The following is a 16,375-nucleotide window of genomic DNA, read 5'->3' as shown; positions in this document are numbered from 1 at the left end:
AAGCACCTATAACCAGCCTGCGAGTCTGCCTCGCCCTGGCCGCCCTTGGCAGATTTGACTGCTGTTCACATCAACGGTGTTTTTACAGACTAGGTGGGTGTGTTTCCTGTCTGCCGATGGCGGCTTTTCTGAACTAACTGTTCTTGGTTTGTATGCAGGTGGGAGTCTTTAGTCCTTGTCCTGATGTATCTTATTTACATTGTCATCATGAAGTAAGTAAAACACTTTCATATTTTCTTTTCCCAAAATGGTTTCCTACCTTTAACATTAGTGATGATGTGCAAAGAGGAGCAAGGGTCGGGGGAGGAGGGTCTGATGGGTTTTTCACCGCATGTCATCACAGGCAAACTTGACACCCTTGGCAACCTGTTATGAATCACTGTAATTTGGGTAGTGCCCATAGCAATGACCCTTCCAGCCCATATGTGATGATGCAGTCAAAGCTTAAATGTTTCACTTGAGAAATCTCTAGAACCTTTGCCCCCTCTTCATGATCTGGCAACCTAGCTTTTAGCTGGATTTCACTCTCTGTTCATAAAAAGAAAGTAGGTAACATGCTTCTATATAGAGTGAAGAAAGATGGGGACAAAGCTAGTTAAGAGGTGACTAAAGGCACAGATCAGGTATCTGTAGACTTCCGTTATTCATATTGTATGACAAATTGCCCCCAAAATTTAATGGCTTAAAACCACAAACATGTATTACCTCGCAGTTTCTGAGAATCAAGAATCCACGAGTAGCTTAACTGCATGGTTCTAGCTCAGGGTCTCTCATGAGATGCAGTTAAGATGTTGGCCAGGGCTGCAGTCATCCTCTTGACTAGAGCTGGAGGATCACTTCCAAGATGGCACAGTCACATGGCTGGCAAGATGGTGCGGGCTATTGGCTAGCAGGCTCAGTTCCTCACCATGTGGACCTCTCCATAGGGCTGCTTGAGTGTCCTCCAAACATGGCAGCTGGCTTCCTCCAGAGCAAGTTATTCAAAAAAGAAAGCAAGAAAGAACCCACAATGCCTTCTATAATCTCCTCTCAGAAGTCAGGCACTATCACTTCTACCGTGTTCTGTTTATTAGAAGCAAATCACTAAGCCCGGTCTACACTCAGGGGGAAGGGAATTGGTCTTCACCTTTTGAAGTAAGGAGTTTTAAAGAATTTGTGGTTATACTTTAAAACCACCACATCATATGATTTTTTTGCTCCTGGAGTCTGGATAGCTAATCATTTGTATTAAGGACTATGTTGGTGATGTCTCTCATACTCTAGGGTAAAATATAAGAACTAGTACTGTGAACCTATCAGTTCGTCTTTTTACTAAATATCATTGATATGAGGAGTTGGTAAATAATGCAGGTATTCAGTAGTGTGGCTGCCAGCCCCCATGAGAGCTGTCCCTTTTCCTCCATATTAATCCATACTTGTCCCCAGCATATGTGATCATTGGACTGATTGCCTTCTCTAGGAAGTAAGAAAGTAGAAAGCATCAGAAATTGCCAGTTTGGACATATCAGGTAGTGGTCTAGAATTGACATATCAAGTTTGTCTTGATTAATTCTGGCCACCTGTAACTGAGAGACATGAATGGTGACGGTAGGAGCTGGCTTGGCTGATATCCAGGGTGAGCTATAAGCCACCTGCTGCTAGCCTACTCCATATGGCACCCAACATTAGCCAGAAGAGCTGACTGCTGGTAAGCGTGCACCCTGTATATGGGTCTTGTTACTGGAGGAGGACATTTCCAGAGTTGGACCTTATCCAAACATAGCCTTGTGGTATGGAGTACTACCTGTGAGGTAAATGATGACGAAACCAGGTGCTTTTACAATCTAATCACTTTCCATTTAAAAATTCCAATACATGAGTTCCCAAGAAAACCAGAGTTTGCCCAGAGTCCTTCCAAAGTTTCTAGTCTTCAAAGGAAAAGTCTTGTTAATGAGTACAGCCGTCCTCTCTGTCTCTGACAGCAGAAACTATACAGTGAATCAGTACCACAGTGGCAAGGCCTCAAGCAATGCACACATACTCCGTCAGTGTTTTGGGTTTGATTATTTAAGCTTCCATGAGTTTTTTGAGGCTCTGAGTTCGTGTTCCCAAAGAGCCAAGACTCTTCCCTTCCCTTTTGAGAAGGTGGACCAGTAAATCATCCCAAAATTATTCACTGAGTGCCTGCTACATGCCCAACATTGATCGTGGTCTTGAATTTGAATTTTAATGAAAGAGTGTTCCCTACTGACTTCTCACTTCCTCACAGTTCACCAAGGGCTTGATAGAATAAGGAGGTTTCTCCAAAAACAGATTCGGTCTAAAGGAAAGGAGGGCTGAGAAATTTTGCTGGTATGATTCTGTGACCATCACACCCCTGTACCAAGCCTTGCTAAAAACCCCCGAGTTATTGGCAAGGCACGCACGCAGGCATTAAGGTAGCGCAATACCCAATTCCTCTCCTCTGTCCCAAACCATACCCATTGTCGAAGCTAATGAGGCGTGTTTCTGCTGATGCCCCAGCCTTACCAAGTCTCAGCTGTTTAGGCCAGCAGGATACAAACAAAATGTGGAATGGAAGCTACTGTGCTCGTGGAATTTTCTGCATAAATTCTGGTCCTAAGTTCTAAATTGAAACCTCTGCTCTTGAGCCCTCCCCCTCTGCACTCCGAGGCTTTGATCATTGGGTTTTACAAAATCTGATTTATAACATTGCATGCTTTACAATAAAACAGCTTCAGGGTGCAGGCACCCAATTTAAAACGCTCAATTAAAAATATAAAACAGCAGCAACAGTTAAGAACAGCATATATTAGAATAGCCGGCTCCTGGGTAGATGGCTTCAAAATAACTTTAAGCATTCTGTCTGCAGGTCAAAAACAAGATTGGTTTGGCCAGACAGGTAGAAATCTTAAGGGTACATGAGGCATACATGGTTTCTGTACATCCCGCGTGCTTCTTTGGGGTTTAGTCCACGGTTAATGGTAATGAAGAACAAGTGCTTTGCATTCTGCCCTGGCTGCAGATCCCACTCGCCACCTAACTAGCCGTGGGACCTTGGCCAAGGTATTCAGACATTTGGAACCTCAATTTCCTCTTCTACAAAACAGGATTCATAATAGGTCCGACCCCAAAGGGTTTTTGTGAGGATGGAACATGACAGCATATTTACATTATCAGTAATCCCAGCACCTGGTTTAGAAAAAGTGCTTTTCTACTGTATTATTCTCCTGTTATCAATCCCCAATAAATGTATAAAATGTTGTTGTTGTTAGCTGCCATCGAATTGGCCGCCCTACTCCTGGTGACTCCATGCACAACAGAATGAAATGCTGCCTGGTCCCGGGCCGTCCTCATGCTTAGTTGCAGACTGGACCATTGTTTTCATTGGCTGATTTTCTGAAGTAGTTGCCAGGCCTTTCTTCTTAGTCCATCTTAGCCTGGAAGGTACACTGAAACCTGTTCAGGGTGACAGCACCATGCAAGCCTCCACTAATAGATGGGTGGTGGCTGCACGTGAGGTGCGTTGGCCGGGACTCAAACCCAGGTATCCCACATGTATATAGCACATAGCTGTACTTTAACAGCCGAGCCTCACGAAAAACAACATTTCTACGGGGAAAATGGGCTGCAAGTCAAGACGACAGAGATTCTGCCTCTCCTCTAGAGCTGTGTCAGTAGGGCAGGCCATTCCTCGTTGAGTCTACAAAGTGGGCACTTCCAGCAACAGACCACTTGGCCATGGCACCCAGGACCTAGGGACAGAAGTCTGGAAGAGACCAGAGAGGGAGGACCAAGAAGGAGAAGGGAAGCCACAGGATGAGAGGTTGAAAGTGGGAGAGACGGGACCTCCTGTTCACAAAAACCCAAGGAGCCTGTCTAGGGCCAGGCCAGCTTCTGTCACCCATCTTCTTTATTTATTTGTTTGTTTGTTCATTTGTTCGTTCATTTATTAGTTAATTTATCTACTCTTTTTTTTTTTTTATTTCTCATGGCTTCCTTTTGGTAACTTTTTATTATGGGGAATTTTGAATACATAAGTTGCCAGAAGAGTGTCACAAACCCCACGTACCCATTTTCATCCCAAGAACCATCAACCCATGGACTGTCTTAGCCAAGTCATAAATCTGATTTATAAAATCACATGCCATCCATTTCCCTACCCCCATATGATGCTGAAGTCCTAGGCACCCTATCAGTTCATCCATAAAACTTCAGTATATGTCTCTAAAAGACCAGGACTCATTTCTAACACGACCAAAATATTATCAGACCTAAAATTAATGCTAATTCCTTAATACTATTAGATATCCAACAAATATTCAAATTTTCAATTGTCTCATAAATGTCATTTTTTATAACTTTTAATCTCATAAATGTCATAAATATTTTTATGGGTTTTTTTATTGTGCTTTAATCTTGGAAACCCTATGGGGCAGTTCTGCTCTGTCCTATAAGGTCGCTATGAGTCGGAATCGACTCAACGGCACTGGGGTGGGTTTAAGTAAAAGTTTACAGTTCGAATTAGTTTCTCATTCAAAAATACTATACACACATTGTTATGTGAACCTAATTGCTCTCCCTATCATGTGACAGCACACTCCTCCTTTCCATCCCATATTTCTTGTGTCCGTTAAGCCAGCTCCTGTCCCCCTCTGCCTTCTCATCTCGCCTCCAGACAGAGGCTGCCCACATAGTCTCATGTGGTTGCTTGCGCTAAGAAGCACACTCCTCACCACTATCATTTTATGTCTTACAGTCCAGTCCAATCTTTGTCTGAAAAGCTGGCTTCAGGAATGATTTTAGTTTTGGACTAACAGAGAGTCTGGAGGCCATGTCCTCTGGGGTCCCTCCAGTCTCAGTCAGACCATTAAGTCTGGTCTTTTTACTAGAATTTGAGTTCTGCAACCCACTTTTCTCCTGCTCCATCAGGGACTCTCTGTCAGGGCAATCATTGGTGGTAGCCGGGCACCATCTAGTTCCTCTGGTCTTAGGCTGATAGAGTCTCTGGTTTATGTGGCCCTTTCTGTCCCTTGGGCTCATGTTTTCCTTGTGTCTTTGGTGTTATTCATTCTCCTTTGCTCCAGGTGGGTTGGGACCAATTGATGCATCTTAGATGGCCACTTGCTAACTTTTAAGACCCCAGACACCACTCACCAAAGTGGGATGCAGAACATTTTCTTAATAAACTTTGTTATGCCAATTGACCTAGATGTCCCCTGAAACCATGGTCCCCAGACCGCCACCCCTGCTACTTTATCTCTTGAAGTGTTTGGTTGTATTCAGGGAACTTCTTAACTTTTGGTTTAGTCCAGTTGTGCTGACATCCCCTGTATTGTATGTTGTCCTTCCCTTCACCTAAGATAATTTTTGTCTACTATCTAGTTGGTGAATACCCTGCTCTCTCCCTCCCCACCCTTGTAACCATCAAAGAATGTTTTCTTCTGTGTTTAAACCTTTTCTTGAGTTCTTATGCTAGTGGTCTCATACAAAATTTGTCCTTTCATAACTGACTAATTTAACACAGCATAATGCCTTCCAGATTCATCCATGTTGTGAGATGTTTCTCGGATTCATCTTTGTTCTTTATCATTGCATAATATTCCACTGTGTGAAAATATTTGGATTCTGCAAAGGTTTGTTTTATGACCTAATATGTGGTCATGTTAACTCTTCTCTGAAAGTTTGGTAGAATTGTCCAGTGAAGCCATCAGGGCCAGGGCTTTGTTGTTGTTGTTGTTGTTGGGAGGTTTTTAATTACCTTATCAATCTCTTCTTTTGTTATAGGTTTATTTAGTTGCTCGTCCTCTGTTTGTGTCAGTTTAGGTAGGTAGTGTGTTTCTAGAAATTTGTCCTTTTCCTCTAGGTTTTCAAATTTGTGAGAGTGCAACTTTTCATAGTATTCTGTTATGATTCTTTTAATTTCAGTTGGGCCTGTTGTGATATTGCCCATCTCATTTCTTATTCAGGTTGCTTCCTGTCTTGTTTTCCTTTTTTCAGTTGGCCAATGGTTTATCAATTTTGTTGATCTTTTTAAAGAACCAGCTTTTGGTCTTATTAACTCTTTCAATTGTTTTTCTATCCTCTATTTCATTTAATTCTGCTCTAATTTTTATTATCTGCTTTCTTCTGGTGCCTGAGGGCTTCTTTTGCTGCTCTCTTTCTGTTGGTTCAAGTCATATGGTTAATGTTTTGATTTTGGTCCTTTCCTCTTTTTGAATGTGTGCATTTATTGCTATAAATTGACCTCTGAGCACTGCTTTTGCCGTGTCCCAAAGGTTCTGGTAGGATACGTTTTCATTCTCATTGGATTCTATGAATTTCTTTATTCCATCCTTAATTTCTTCTATAACCCAGTAATTTTTGAGCAAGATGTTATTCAGTTTCCATGTGTTTGATTTTTTTTTTCTTGCCTTTTCTGTTATTGATTTCTACTTTTATGGTTTTATGGTCAGAAAAGATGCTTTGTAATATTCCAGTGCTTTGGATTCTGTTAAGGCTTGCTTATTGCCTAATGTGTGGTCTATTCTGGAGACTGTTCCATGTGCATTGGAAAAGAAAGTATACTTGGCTGCTGTTGGGAGGAGTGTTTGGTATATGTCTATGAGGTCAAGTAAGTTGATTGTGGCATTTAGATCTTTTGTGTGTTTACTGAGCTTCTTTCTGGATGTTCTGTCCTTCACCAAAAGTGGTTTGTTGAAGTCTCCTACTATTATTGTGGAGCTGTCTCTCTTTTCAGTGTTGTTAGAGTTTGTTTTATGTATTTTGGAGCCCTGTCATTGGGTGTATAAATATTTATTATGGTTATGTCCTCCTGATGTATTGACCTTTAATCATTATATAGTGTTCTTCCTTATCATTTGTGGTGGATTTTACTTTAAAGTATGTTTTGTTAGAGATTAATATTGCCACTCTTGCTCTTTTTTGATTGTTGTTTGCTTGATATATTTTCTTGCATCCTTTGAGTTTTCGTGTGTTTGTGTCATTAAGTCTAAGATGTGTCTCTTGTAGGCAGCATATAGACGGACTGTGTTTTTTTTAACCTATTCTGCCACTCTCTGTCTCATTATTGACACACTTAGTCCATTTACATTCAGTGTAATTATTGATAGTTTTTATGAGTTTAGTGCTGCCCTTTTGATGTCTTTTTTGTGTGTGTTGTTGACAGTTTCTTTGTTCCACTTAATTTTCTCCGCTGAGTCATTTTTCTTTATGTATTTTCTTTTCATCTTTTTCATTATCGTTGATTTTGTATTTGCTGAGTCTTTATGTTTTTCTTGTTTTTTATTTTAATGTGTAGGATTGTTAGTTTCCTTTGTGGTTACCTTAATATTCACCCCTATTTTCTAAGTTTAAACCTATCTTTTATTTCTTTTATATCACCCGACTTGCTCTCCATGTGAAGGATTTATGACTACATTTTTTAGTTGCTTTTTTTGGTTTTAATGTTGTCATCTTTTACATATTGATGTATCTGTATCCCTAGTTCAGTGTTTTAGTTTTGATTTATTTTTGTGACTTCCCTGTCTGGGTTGATATCTGGTTGCTCTGTTCTGTGTTCTAGTCTTGATTGTTTTCTGATGTTATTGATTTTCTAACCAGAGGACTCCCTTTAGTATTGTAATTTTGGTTTGGTTTTTACAGATTCCCTAAACTTCTGTTTATCTAGAAATGCCCTAATTTCATCATCATATTTGAGAGACAGTTTTGCTGTATATATAATTCTTGGCTGGCAGTTTTTTCCTTCAAGGCCTTATATATATCATCCCATTGCTTTCTTGCCTGCATGGTTTCTGCTGAGTAGTAGTCTGAGCTTAGTCTTATTGACTTTCTTTGTAGGTGACTTTTCATTTATTCCTTGCCACTCTTAAAATCTTTATCTTTGGTTTTGCAAGTTTGATTATAATACATCTTGGTGACTTTCTTTTGGGACCTACCTTGTGTGGGGTTTGATGAGCATCTTGGACAGGTATCCTCTCATCTTTCACCATATCAGGGAAGTTTTCTGCCAACAAGTCTTCAACAGTTCTCTCTGTATTTTCTGTTATCCCTCCCTGTTCTGGTACTCCAATTACTTGTAGGTTATTCCTTTTCATAGAGTCCCACATAATTTTAGGATTTCTTCATTTTTTTAATTCTTTTGTCTGATTTTTCCCCAAATAAGTTGGTGTCAAGTGTTTTATCTTCACTGTCACTAATTCTGACTTCCATTGCCTCAATTCTGCTTCTGTCACTTTCTATTGAGTTGTCTAGATCTGAAATTTTATTGTTAATCTTCTGGATTTCTGTTTGCTCTCTCTCTGTGGATTCCTGCAGCCTGTTAAATTTGTTGTTATGCTCTTCTCTAATCTTCTAAGTTTCTCTGTTGCTTTGTCTCTGTGTTCCTTGGCTTGTTCTGTGTTTTGCCTGGCCTCTTTCCTGACCTCTTGAAGAGTTCTGTGTATTAAACTTTTGTATTCTACCTCCAGTAATTCCAGAAAGTTGTCTTCCTCCGGAAGATTCCTTGATCCTTTGTTTTGGGAACTTGCTGGAGCCATCATGGTCTGCCTCTTTGTGTGATTTGATAAGTTATTATATTTATTTATTTATTTTATGTTTGCTTACCATGTCCTAACCTATTGACCTATTGCCGTCAAGTTGATTCCAACTTATAGCGACGCTATCAGACAGAGTAGAACTGCCCCATAGAGTTTCCAAGGAGTGCCTGGTGAATTTGAACTGCCGACCTTTTGGTTAACAGTTGTAGCCCTTAATCACTGAGCCACCAGGGTTTTCTACTGTGTCCTAGCTTCTTGTTTTATTTAGTTTTGATATGCTCAAATAAGCTGCTCATGCAAACTAGTTTGATTATCGGCACCTTTAAAGCTGTAACATCCTGCACCAGTTGGTTAGATCTGTTACTAGGTATGTGAGCCCAGGAGCCCATTTTCTTTTCTTGTATGGATTCAACTCGGGCGTCCAGGTAGTTGGTCACCAAGTGTGTAGTGCAGGCTCCCACCTACAGTTCTAGATGGGCAGGGGTGATTGGTGTAGGCACAAGTGTCTGGCTGCAGTAGGGGGGGTCATGTGCTGAGAAAGGCAGGGGGCTGACAGCTGCCCTGAGTGTCTGTGAGGGAAGCGTGTCCCTGTTCCCTAGAGCATATAGGTGGGTGGATTTTGCAGCTTGACTGTGGGCATCCAATGCTGTTGCCTGTAAGGACTGGGAGGCACCATTTATTCTTGGAGCCATGTCTCAGGTGGCCAGGTGGTGTGGATGGAGCCACCAGTCCTCAGGCCCCTGATATGTGTAGGTAAGGACCCTGCTTAATAGGCAGAGTAGTATCAAATGTCATGAACCTGCCACTCTACCATATAGCTGATACAGTTGAAGTTAGACTTCAGGTATATAACCTGTTGTACTGTGCTAATGAGAGCCTACACTGTTGAAATGGGCCCACACAGGTCTATGCAAAGGTGAAAAGCATTTAAAGTCCGTGGACCCCTTATGCCTGTGCCTAGGGCAGTGGAGCTGTGCCTTCCCTGAGTTCCTGGCTTGGGGAGCTGGCAGGTTATTTTTTCCTGTTTGTTAAATTGTTCCCTCTCCAAGGCTGGGAGAATGGCTCAGAACACATGACAGGTCCTATGTCTGGCCCAGGGGACCCAGCAGTCTCTGAAGCCAGCCCGGGACCTGGTGCAGAGCGGGGAGGGGGGAGATAAATGGGAGTGAGGTTCTTCCCAAAAGGGTGTTTTTTGATCTAAGTGGTAAGTTAGATGCATGTACTTATCTTTTGCCGATTGAGCCCCACTTGTCAGTGGTTCAGGAGGCTTGCGTAAACTCTCCACCCCCAGGTCTCTCCCAATGTAGAAAATGAGTCCCAAGCTCCACTGCTTGCCTCACCACTTGCGCCAGCCAATCTGGCCTGCAGGGTGCCAGTTCCCACCAGGCTAGGTCTGGCAGCCACTCGCTGCTTCTCAACCATCTCTCCCTCTGTCTACCACTCAGCCTGATTCTTCAACTTTGCCTTCGATGTTCAGGTCTCCTAGGTTGTCATATACAATCGATTCACTTGGTTTTTTCAGATGTTTGTTGTAAGAGGGACAACAGGAAGCATCTGACTACTCTGCCATCTTGGCCCTGCTTCCCCCTTTTTTTTTTTTTTCCTTAAATGAGGGTCCAAATAAATTCTATGCAGTGCAATTGGTTGCTCCATCTTTTGAGTGTGTTTTGATCTGTAGAGACCTATCTCTCTCTTTTTTTTTTTTTTTTCTTTTGGCCTTGCAGTTGACTCCTTGAAGAAGCTGGGCTGGGTTGTTTGTTCCTCAGTCTAGAATTGTTGATCCCACCCCAGGGTGCAGTGCACCTCTTCCTCTGCACTCTGTCCCCTGTATGTCAGTAATTGATCTGTCTCAGGTTATACCAGGTCCCAGGTGGTGGAGTCCTGCCATCAGGCAGTGCATGATGGCTGCTTGTCTCTCTTTTTATGATGTTTGCAGCCATTGATACTCCATATCTGGATTTGTTATTTCATTCGGATTGCAAAATCATGATGTTCTAACTCTACCCCCTTCTCTCATGAATCATGAGAGTCCCCCAGGACTGGCCGGCCCACTTCCCTGTCACAGCCACCACCCATCACTTATGACTAGTTTCTCTTGCCCCTCATGCAATGCAGGAAGAATCGCAGGCCTCCAGGCAGCGGGGTAAGAGGCTTGTGGAAGAGAAGCCCTGCCACAGAGGGCCCTCCTTCTCTGCCACAATGGTTGTCGGGTCCCCATAGGCAGACCCCCCGTGGTGCTGTCATAGCTGACGGGAGAACCAAACACAGGATGTTGCTGGAAGGGACACCGCAGAGCTTCAGTATCTTCAGCAGAAAAAGAGGAAGAGGAGGGTTAAGGATGTTTGCAATTACCAGATAGCAATTAGAGCTGCCATTGCTGGCTACCATTCCTGTTGTAGACTGGAGGTCATGCTGGTGGGAACTATCAATGCATTGCCTGTGGCCAGTGAAGCCATGGAGGCCTTTAGATATTTGGAATGGAGGGAAAAGCAGTCGTGGCCTATAGTCTCATGGAACTCTGTCTGGCTGTCTTTGCCCATGAATTTTCTAGGATTGTTGTTTGTTAGGTGCCATCAAGTGAGCTCCAACTCATAGCAACCCTATGTATAACAGAACAAAACATTGCCTGATCCTGTGCCATCCTCACAATAGTAGGTATGCTTGAGCCCATTGTTGCAGCCACTGTGTCAATCCATCTCATTGAGGCTCTTCCTCTTTTTCACTGGTCCTCTACTTTACCAAGCATAATGTCCTTTTCCAGGGACTGGTCCCTCCTGATAACATGTCCAAAACACATGAGACAAAGCCTCACCATCCTGGCTTCTAAGGAACATTCTGGCTGTACTTTTTCCAAGACAGATTTGTGCATTCTCCTGGCAGTCCATAGTATATTTAATATTCTTTGCCAACATCATAATTCAAATTCATCAGCTCTTCTTTGGTCTTCCTTTTTCATTGTCCAGCTTTCACATGCATACGAGGTGATTACTCTGGGATTTCTAGGATTACTCTGGAAATCTGATACCAAAGATAAAAGGACAAGAAGTTTCCCTGCCAAAAACATTCTAAGAATTTCTTGTTCTTATAATAATAGGACTTTATTTTAAATTACATTACAAAATATTGTAAATTGCATTTATTATTTACTAGGAACTTATTCTAGTGTAAGCTTCTTCCAACACGCATCTGCTGGGTATGTTTTCACTCAATCTTTCTGTCTGTTATAGTTCAGATTTTTTTTCCCATAAAGATTAGAGACCTTCAGGCCTCCTATCATGGAACAACAGTAACGGAGACCCACAAGCTCCCTCCTTGTGACCTCAGGAAATCATAGACAGATGGAGACTCAGACATCCAAACAACCTGTAACATGTAGACCATGAGGCATGGCCACTGGGTAGAGGCATGGAAGGACACCTTCTCCTTCTCACGTGCACCAGGCCCCTGACTGCAGAGGCCCTGGAGACAAGGCCCAGATGAAGTATACCTGGGCCATCAAACTGAGTCTTACCAAAGCCCTACCATGTTCAGACTTTGAGTAAGGGGCCTCAGTCTCAAAGACACTGCCACTGATGTTGAAGAGTGCCATGAGTGCACTGAAGAAAGCAGTTGATGTTGATTTTCTCTTATTTTCTAATGACCATATATCCTTAAACTGTTAAATGGGACAGATTGTATATTGTGAGGGAAATGGGTTAACACAATAATAACAATAATATAACTTGAGCCATGGAGTCCCATCCAGCTAAGAGTGCTTCAGGGTGTACCCTGCAGGAGTTGGGAAATGAAAAACAGCAACCCCTGATGGACTCTTTCCACCGATTGCTTTGCTCAGGTATAATGCTTCCATACATCAGTGCTTCGAAAGGAGGACAAAAGGTGCTGGGAACATGGTCAACGGGTTGGCCAACAATGCTGAAATTGATGACAGCAGCAATTGCGATGCAACTGTGGTGCTACTAAAGAAAGGTAACCAAGGAGATGCCTATGTCCCAGAAGGAAGTGCTGAATGTGAGCCACACTCGGGGCATGGCAGCAGACCTCAGAGGATGCTGCCTGCCCTGAGAGGGAACTAGGAGAGGGAAGGTTCCAGTCCTCCCTCTTCTGTTTGGCTACATCATGGGGCAGTCTTATACATGGTGATGAGCCAACTCAGAAAGCCCCATGGAAGCTCTTGGGCAACACATTTGCTGGGGATGATACGAGAAATGAGGACAGGATGGTAAAGGGGAGGAGGCCATGGGCTTTGAGGTATTGGTTTTGCCACATTTGGCTGTGTGGCCATGAAGCAAGTTACTTAGCCTCTCTGAGCCTATTTTCTGCAAAATGGGGGTGATTTTGCCTACTTTATAGAATCATTGTAATGATTAAAGGAGATAATGTGTATAAAAGACTTTAGCATAATATTCAACTAACGATAATTGTTAGAATATTATTACATTCAAATTCACTTTCAGACTACATTACCTCAGTTTCTTATCTGCAAAATGAGATAGAAAATTATCTTTTTTTTCCCCCAAAGCACTTCTTTACTCAGTAAATAGATTCTTATAAAGCAGTTGGTTTATTAAAGAGGATTATACAGTGCTTTCCAATAAAAATATTCTTTCTTAGAGGGATATAGAAAATTATCATTTAAATTTGCCTGGAACATGTTCCAGTTGTCATTTAATTTTTTTGTTTTTATTTCCCCCGAAATGTGTAGGTTTTTTTCTTCTTGGTTCTACATGGTTGCTTTATCGGAAAAATAAGAAGAAGAAAATACGTAGCTATTTTCATTTTTTTTTTTTCACTTTGAAATTTCTGGGTAATTATTAAAAAAATTGAAAATCAAATATTTGACATATTTTCCTGAATGATTATGTACGTGTTTAACAAAAGACTTATTTAGTGCCATTCCGCATGAGAATTTCATTTAGTTTATTCCCTTCTGGGTAGTTTATAACATAAAAGGAATATGCGTAGGCAACCAGAAGGAGCTTCCTCGTATTAGCATTCAGTGTTTCCAGAGATTATTTCAAGGTTTAATGGCTTAGAAAACAGGAGGAAGTACTAGGAAAGGCTGTAGCAGCTGCCCGGGTACAATGTGCAAATACTGTTCATTCTTAGAGAGGGGGCTTGGTTGGGCCTTGGTGAGACATTCTTTCAGGCCACCCAATAAACTGGGTTTAACCCAAGTCTTCTGGACCACAAGTCTCTAATGTGGATGGCTCACTCACCCACACCTTGTCAGCCCTACCTATAGGTGGCCTAGGAGAATCGGTACACTTCCACATGACACTAAAATCAATTCTGTAGCAGTTAGCAGCTCAGTATGAATATTGCTGATATTTGAAGGGTGTAAGGGGTTACTAAAGGTTAATGGGATGGGAGGGTCTTTTCTGTGCCCCAGATCTGAATGGTGGGAAAAGAATCCTTTGAGGACAGTGAGGAATTCTCTTATGTTGTGATCTACTCTTACCATGTCAGTAAATGATGCTTAACTTGTTTCAAGTTATTTCAAAAGGGCTATCAATGAACCCAATGTAGAGGAGATTTTTTACTCTTCTTCAAATTTTGCTCACTACATCTCTCCCTGGGTGGATGGATGGGTGGATGGGTGGGTGGACGGATGGATGGACGGACGGACGGACGGACGGACGGACGGATGGATGGGGGGCAGGGGGAGTGGACTGCCAGATGGGAGGATGAAAGGGACAGAGGGATAGAAAAACAGAGGGACAGATGAAGGAAAGTGAGTGAATGCCTCTTTGCTGCTCCCAGCATGCATGTTGTTTTATTTCATTTCATGTCTTTCATTCCCAGCCAATTTCCACCGCAAAGCGTCAGTGATCATGGTGGATGAGCTGCTGTCAGCATACCCACACCAGCTCTCTTTCTCTGAGGCTGGACTTCGAATCATGATCACAAGCCACTTTCCACCCAAGACCCGGCTCTCCATGGCCAGCCGCATGTTGATCAATGAGGTACCTGGGGGAAGCACAGCCCATTTGTCACTGGAGAGGGGCAGGGGAGGAGGGAGGAGGTGGAGCTCTGGGAAGGGCAGATAGTTTCCTGGTTTGAAAGTAGAAGCACCTAACTCAGAGTTTCACACAATAATATGCTTGGCCATTTTCCCAACCTCTTTGCTCACTGGGCCAGCTTTGTATCCTGGTCCTTGATGTTCCCTCCACATTCTGAGAGATACAGCCCGGCTTCCAGTTGTATAGAAAAGCTCCCCTGTCCCTCTTTTACGTACCTTTTTCTTTTCATCTTCAATTTGAATAAAACTCCCTGGTGTAAACTCGCCCATAAGTAGTTGCTAAGTACAAGTTACCTTGGTTTAAGTAACAGTCTCTGACCTGAATTTTCCTGTGTATTCCTTTTTCTGGAGTGGCAGCCTTATTGATACATTAATCCAAACACGTTTGCTTGGCTTTCTCACATATATACCAGGGATTCCTATAATCTAGAGAAGAAAGATACCACCACAGTGTACAGGGACTCAAGAACCCCAATAGCAAGTGTGCATCCCAGACATTTTCCTCTAAAGGGGTTTTGAAGGTCCAATGGTTTATAAAACGTTAATCCTTCCTTCCATAAGGAAGTTGTCTGAATTGGCTGTTACTTTGAGGAATCCTTTAAAACTTGACTCCATAGTTTTATGGGATCATTTTCTTATCAACTGCCTGGGAAAGATCCTAAGATCTCAGGTTCTGGATTTAAAGTCTTTGCAATCCCTTTGACACAGGTAAGAGCATACCTTTCTCTTTCCAGAGACAAAGACTAATAAACAGCAGGACTTATGCCAATGGAGAGTCTGAGGTGGCCATCAAAATCCCCATCAAGCACACTGTGGAGAATGGGACAGGGCCCAGTAGTGCCCCAGACAGGAGTGTAAACGGGACCCACAGGGACGATATCATTGCCGAGGCTGGACATGAGACAGAGAATGAGAACGAGGACAATGAGAACAATGAGAATGACGAGGAGGAAGAGGAAGATGAGGACGATGATGAAGGCCCATACACACCGTTCGACCCCCCCTGTAAGAGGTCCTACATCTGGGCTGAGGTTGGGAGCTCTTTTGAAGCTACTGCATGGGTGCCCTTGACTTTGATGATTTTTTGTAATTCAGTGCAAAGAAATACCTCTATATGAGCATAAAGATATTTGTATTGAGTTTCTACAATGGACAGGACTCTGTTGTAGAGGGTCCAAAGATGACCAAAGTTGTGGCATATGGTCCTTGGTCAAAATTTGGGATCTTTGACTAAATGTGTAATGCGTTGCCTTTTTATGGAAGAAGGTCCTCTCTCAGCTGTTCTGTGGAATTTTTTGGTGCTCAGGAGGAACCTCTGTCGGCAAGGCAGCTTGATGCTCAAGGGTGAGGAGGTTCACCGCCATGTACCCATTCCATTTCAGTTGGCCCTGGGAACTATCCTAGCAAGACCAGTCCTGGGGGAAGCCTGTAGCTGTCCCAGTTGGCCTTTATTCTCCTTCTCACTTCCTGCCTCTTGACCCCATTCAGGCCCCTTCTCTCCCATGACCTGCTGTCCCCAGAATGTTCACCACAAGAGATAAGAACTTGGGCAAAAGGTATCCCAGTTAAAAACTCGTTGCCCTTAAATTGAGTCCAACACATGGCGACCCCGTCTGTGTCAGAGTAGAGCTGTGAGTCCAACACATGGCGACCCCGTGTGTGTCAGAGTAGAGCTGTGAGTCCAACACATGGCGACCCCGTGTGTGTCAGAGTAGAGCTGTGCTCCATAGGGGTTTTCAATGACTGAGTTTTTGGAAGTAGATCCCCAGGACTTTCTCTGAGGTTCCTGTGGGTAGACTCAAACTTCCAACCTTCAGTTAGCAGCTGAGCATGTTAA

The 16,375-nt window shown here is 42.8% G+C and overlaps 1 protein-coding gene across 1 annotated transcript in view; it reads left to right on the top strand.

The window, feature by feature from the left end:
- The window catches only part of SLC24A3 (solute carrier family 24 member 3), a 676,136-nt gene that overhangs the window by 602,938 nt on the left and 56,823 nt on the right, over positions 1-16,375 (top strand). The window contains exons 9-12 of the mRNA XM_064275733.1: positions 159-212; positions 12,352-12,485; positions 14,322-14,482; positions 15,273-15,543. Of these exons, the coding sequence (XP_064131803.1) occupies positions 159-212; positions 12,352-12,485; positions 14,322-14,482; positions 15,273-15,543 (620 nt within the window). The remainder of the gene's footprint in view (positions 1-158; positions 213-12,351; positions 12,486-14,321; positions 14,483-15,272; positions 15,544-16,375) is intronic.

Source organism: Loxodonta africana, chromosome 24 (assembly GCF_030014295.1).
Source record: "Loxodonta africana isolate mLoxAfr1 chromosome 24, mLoxAfr1.hap2, whole genome shotgun sequence".
NCBI classification, from domain to species: Eukaryota; Metazoa; Chordata; class Mammalia; order Proboscidea; family Elephantidae; genus Loxodonta; species Loxodonta africana.
Note: the sequence above shows the minus strand (reverse complement) of the source record. Positions and strands in the feature narration are given on the sequence as shown.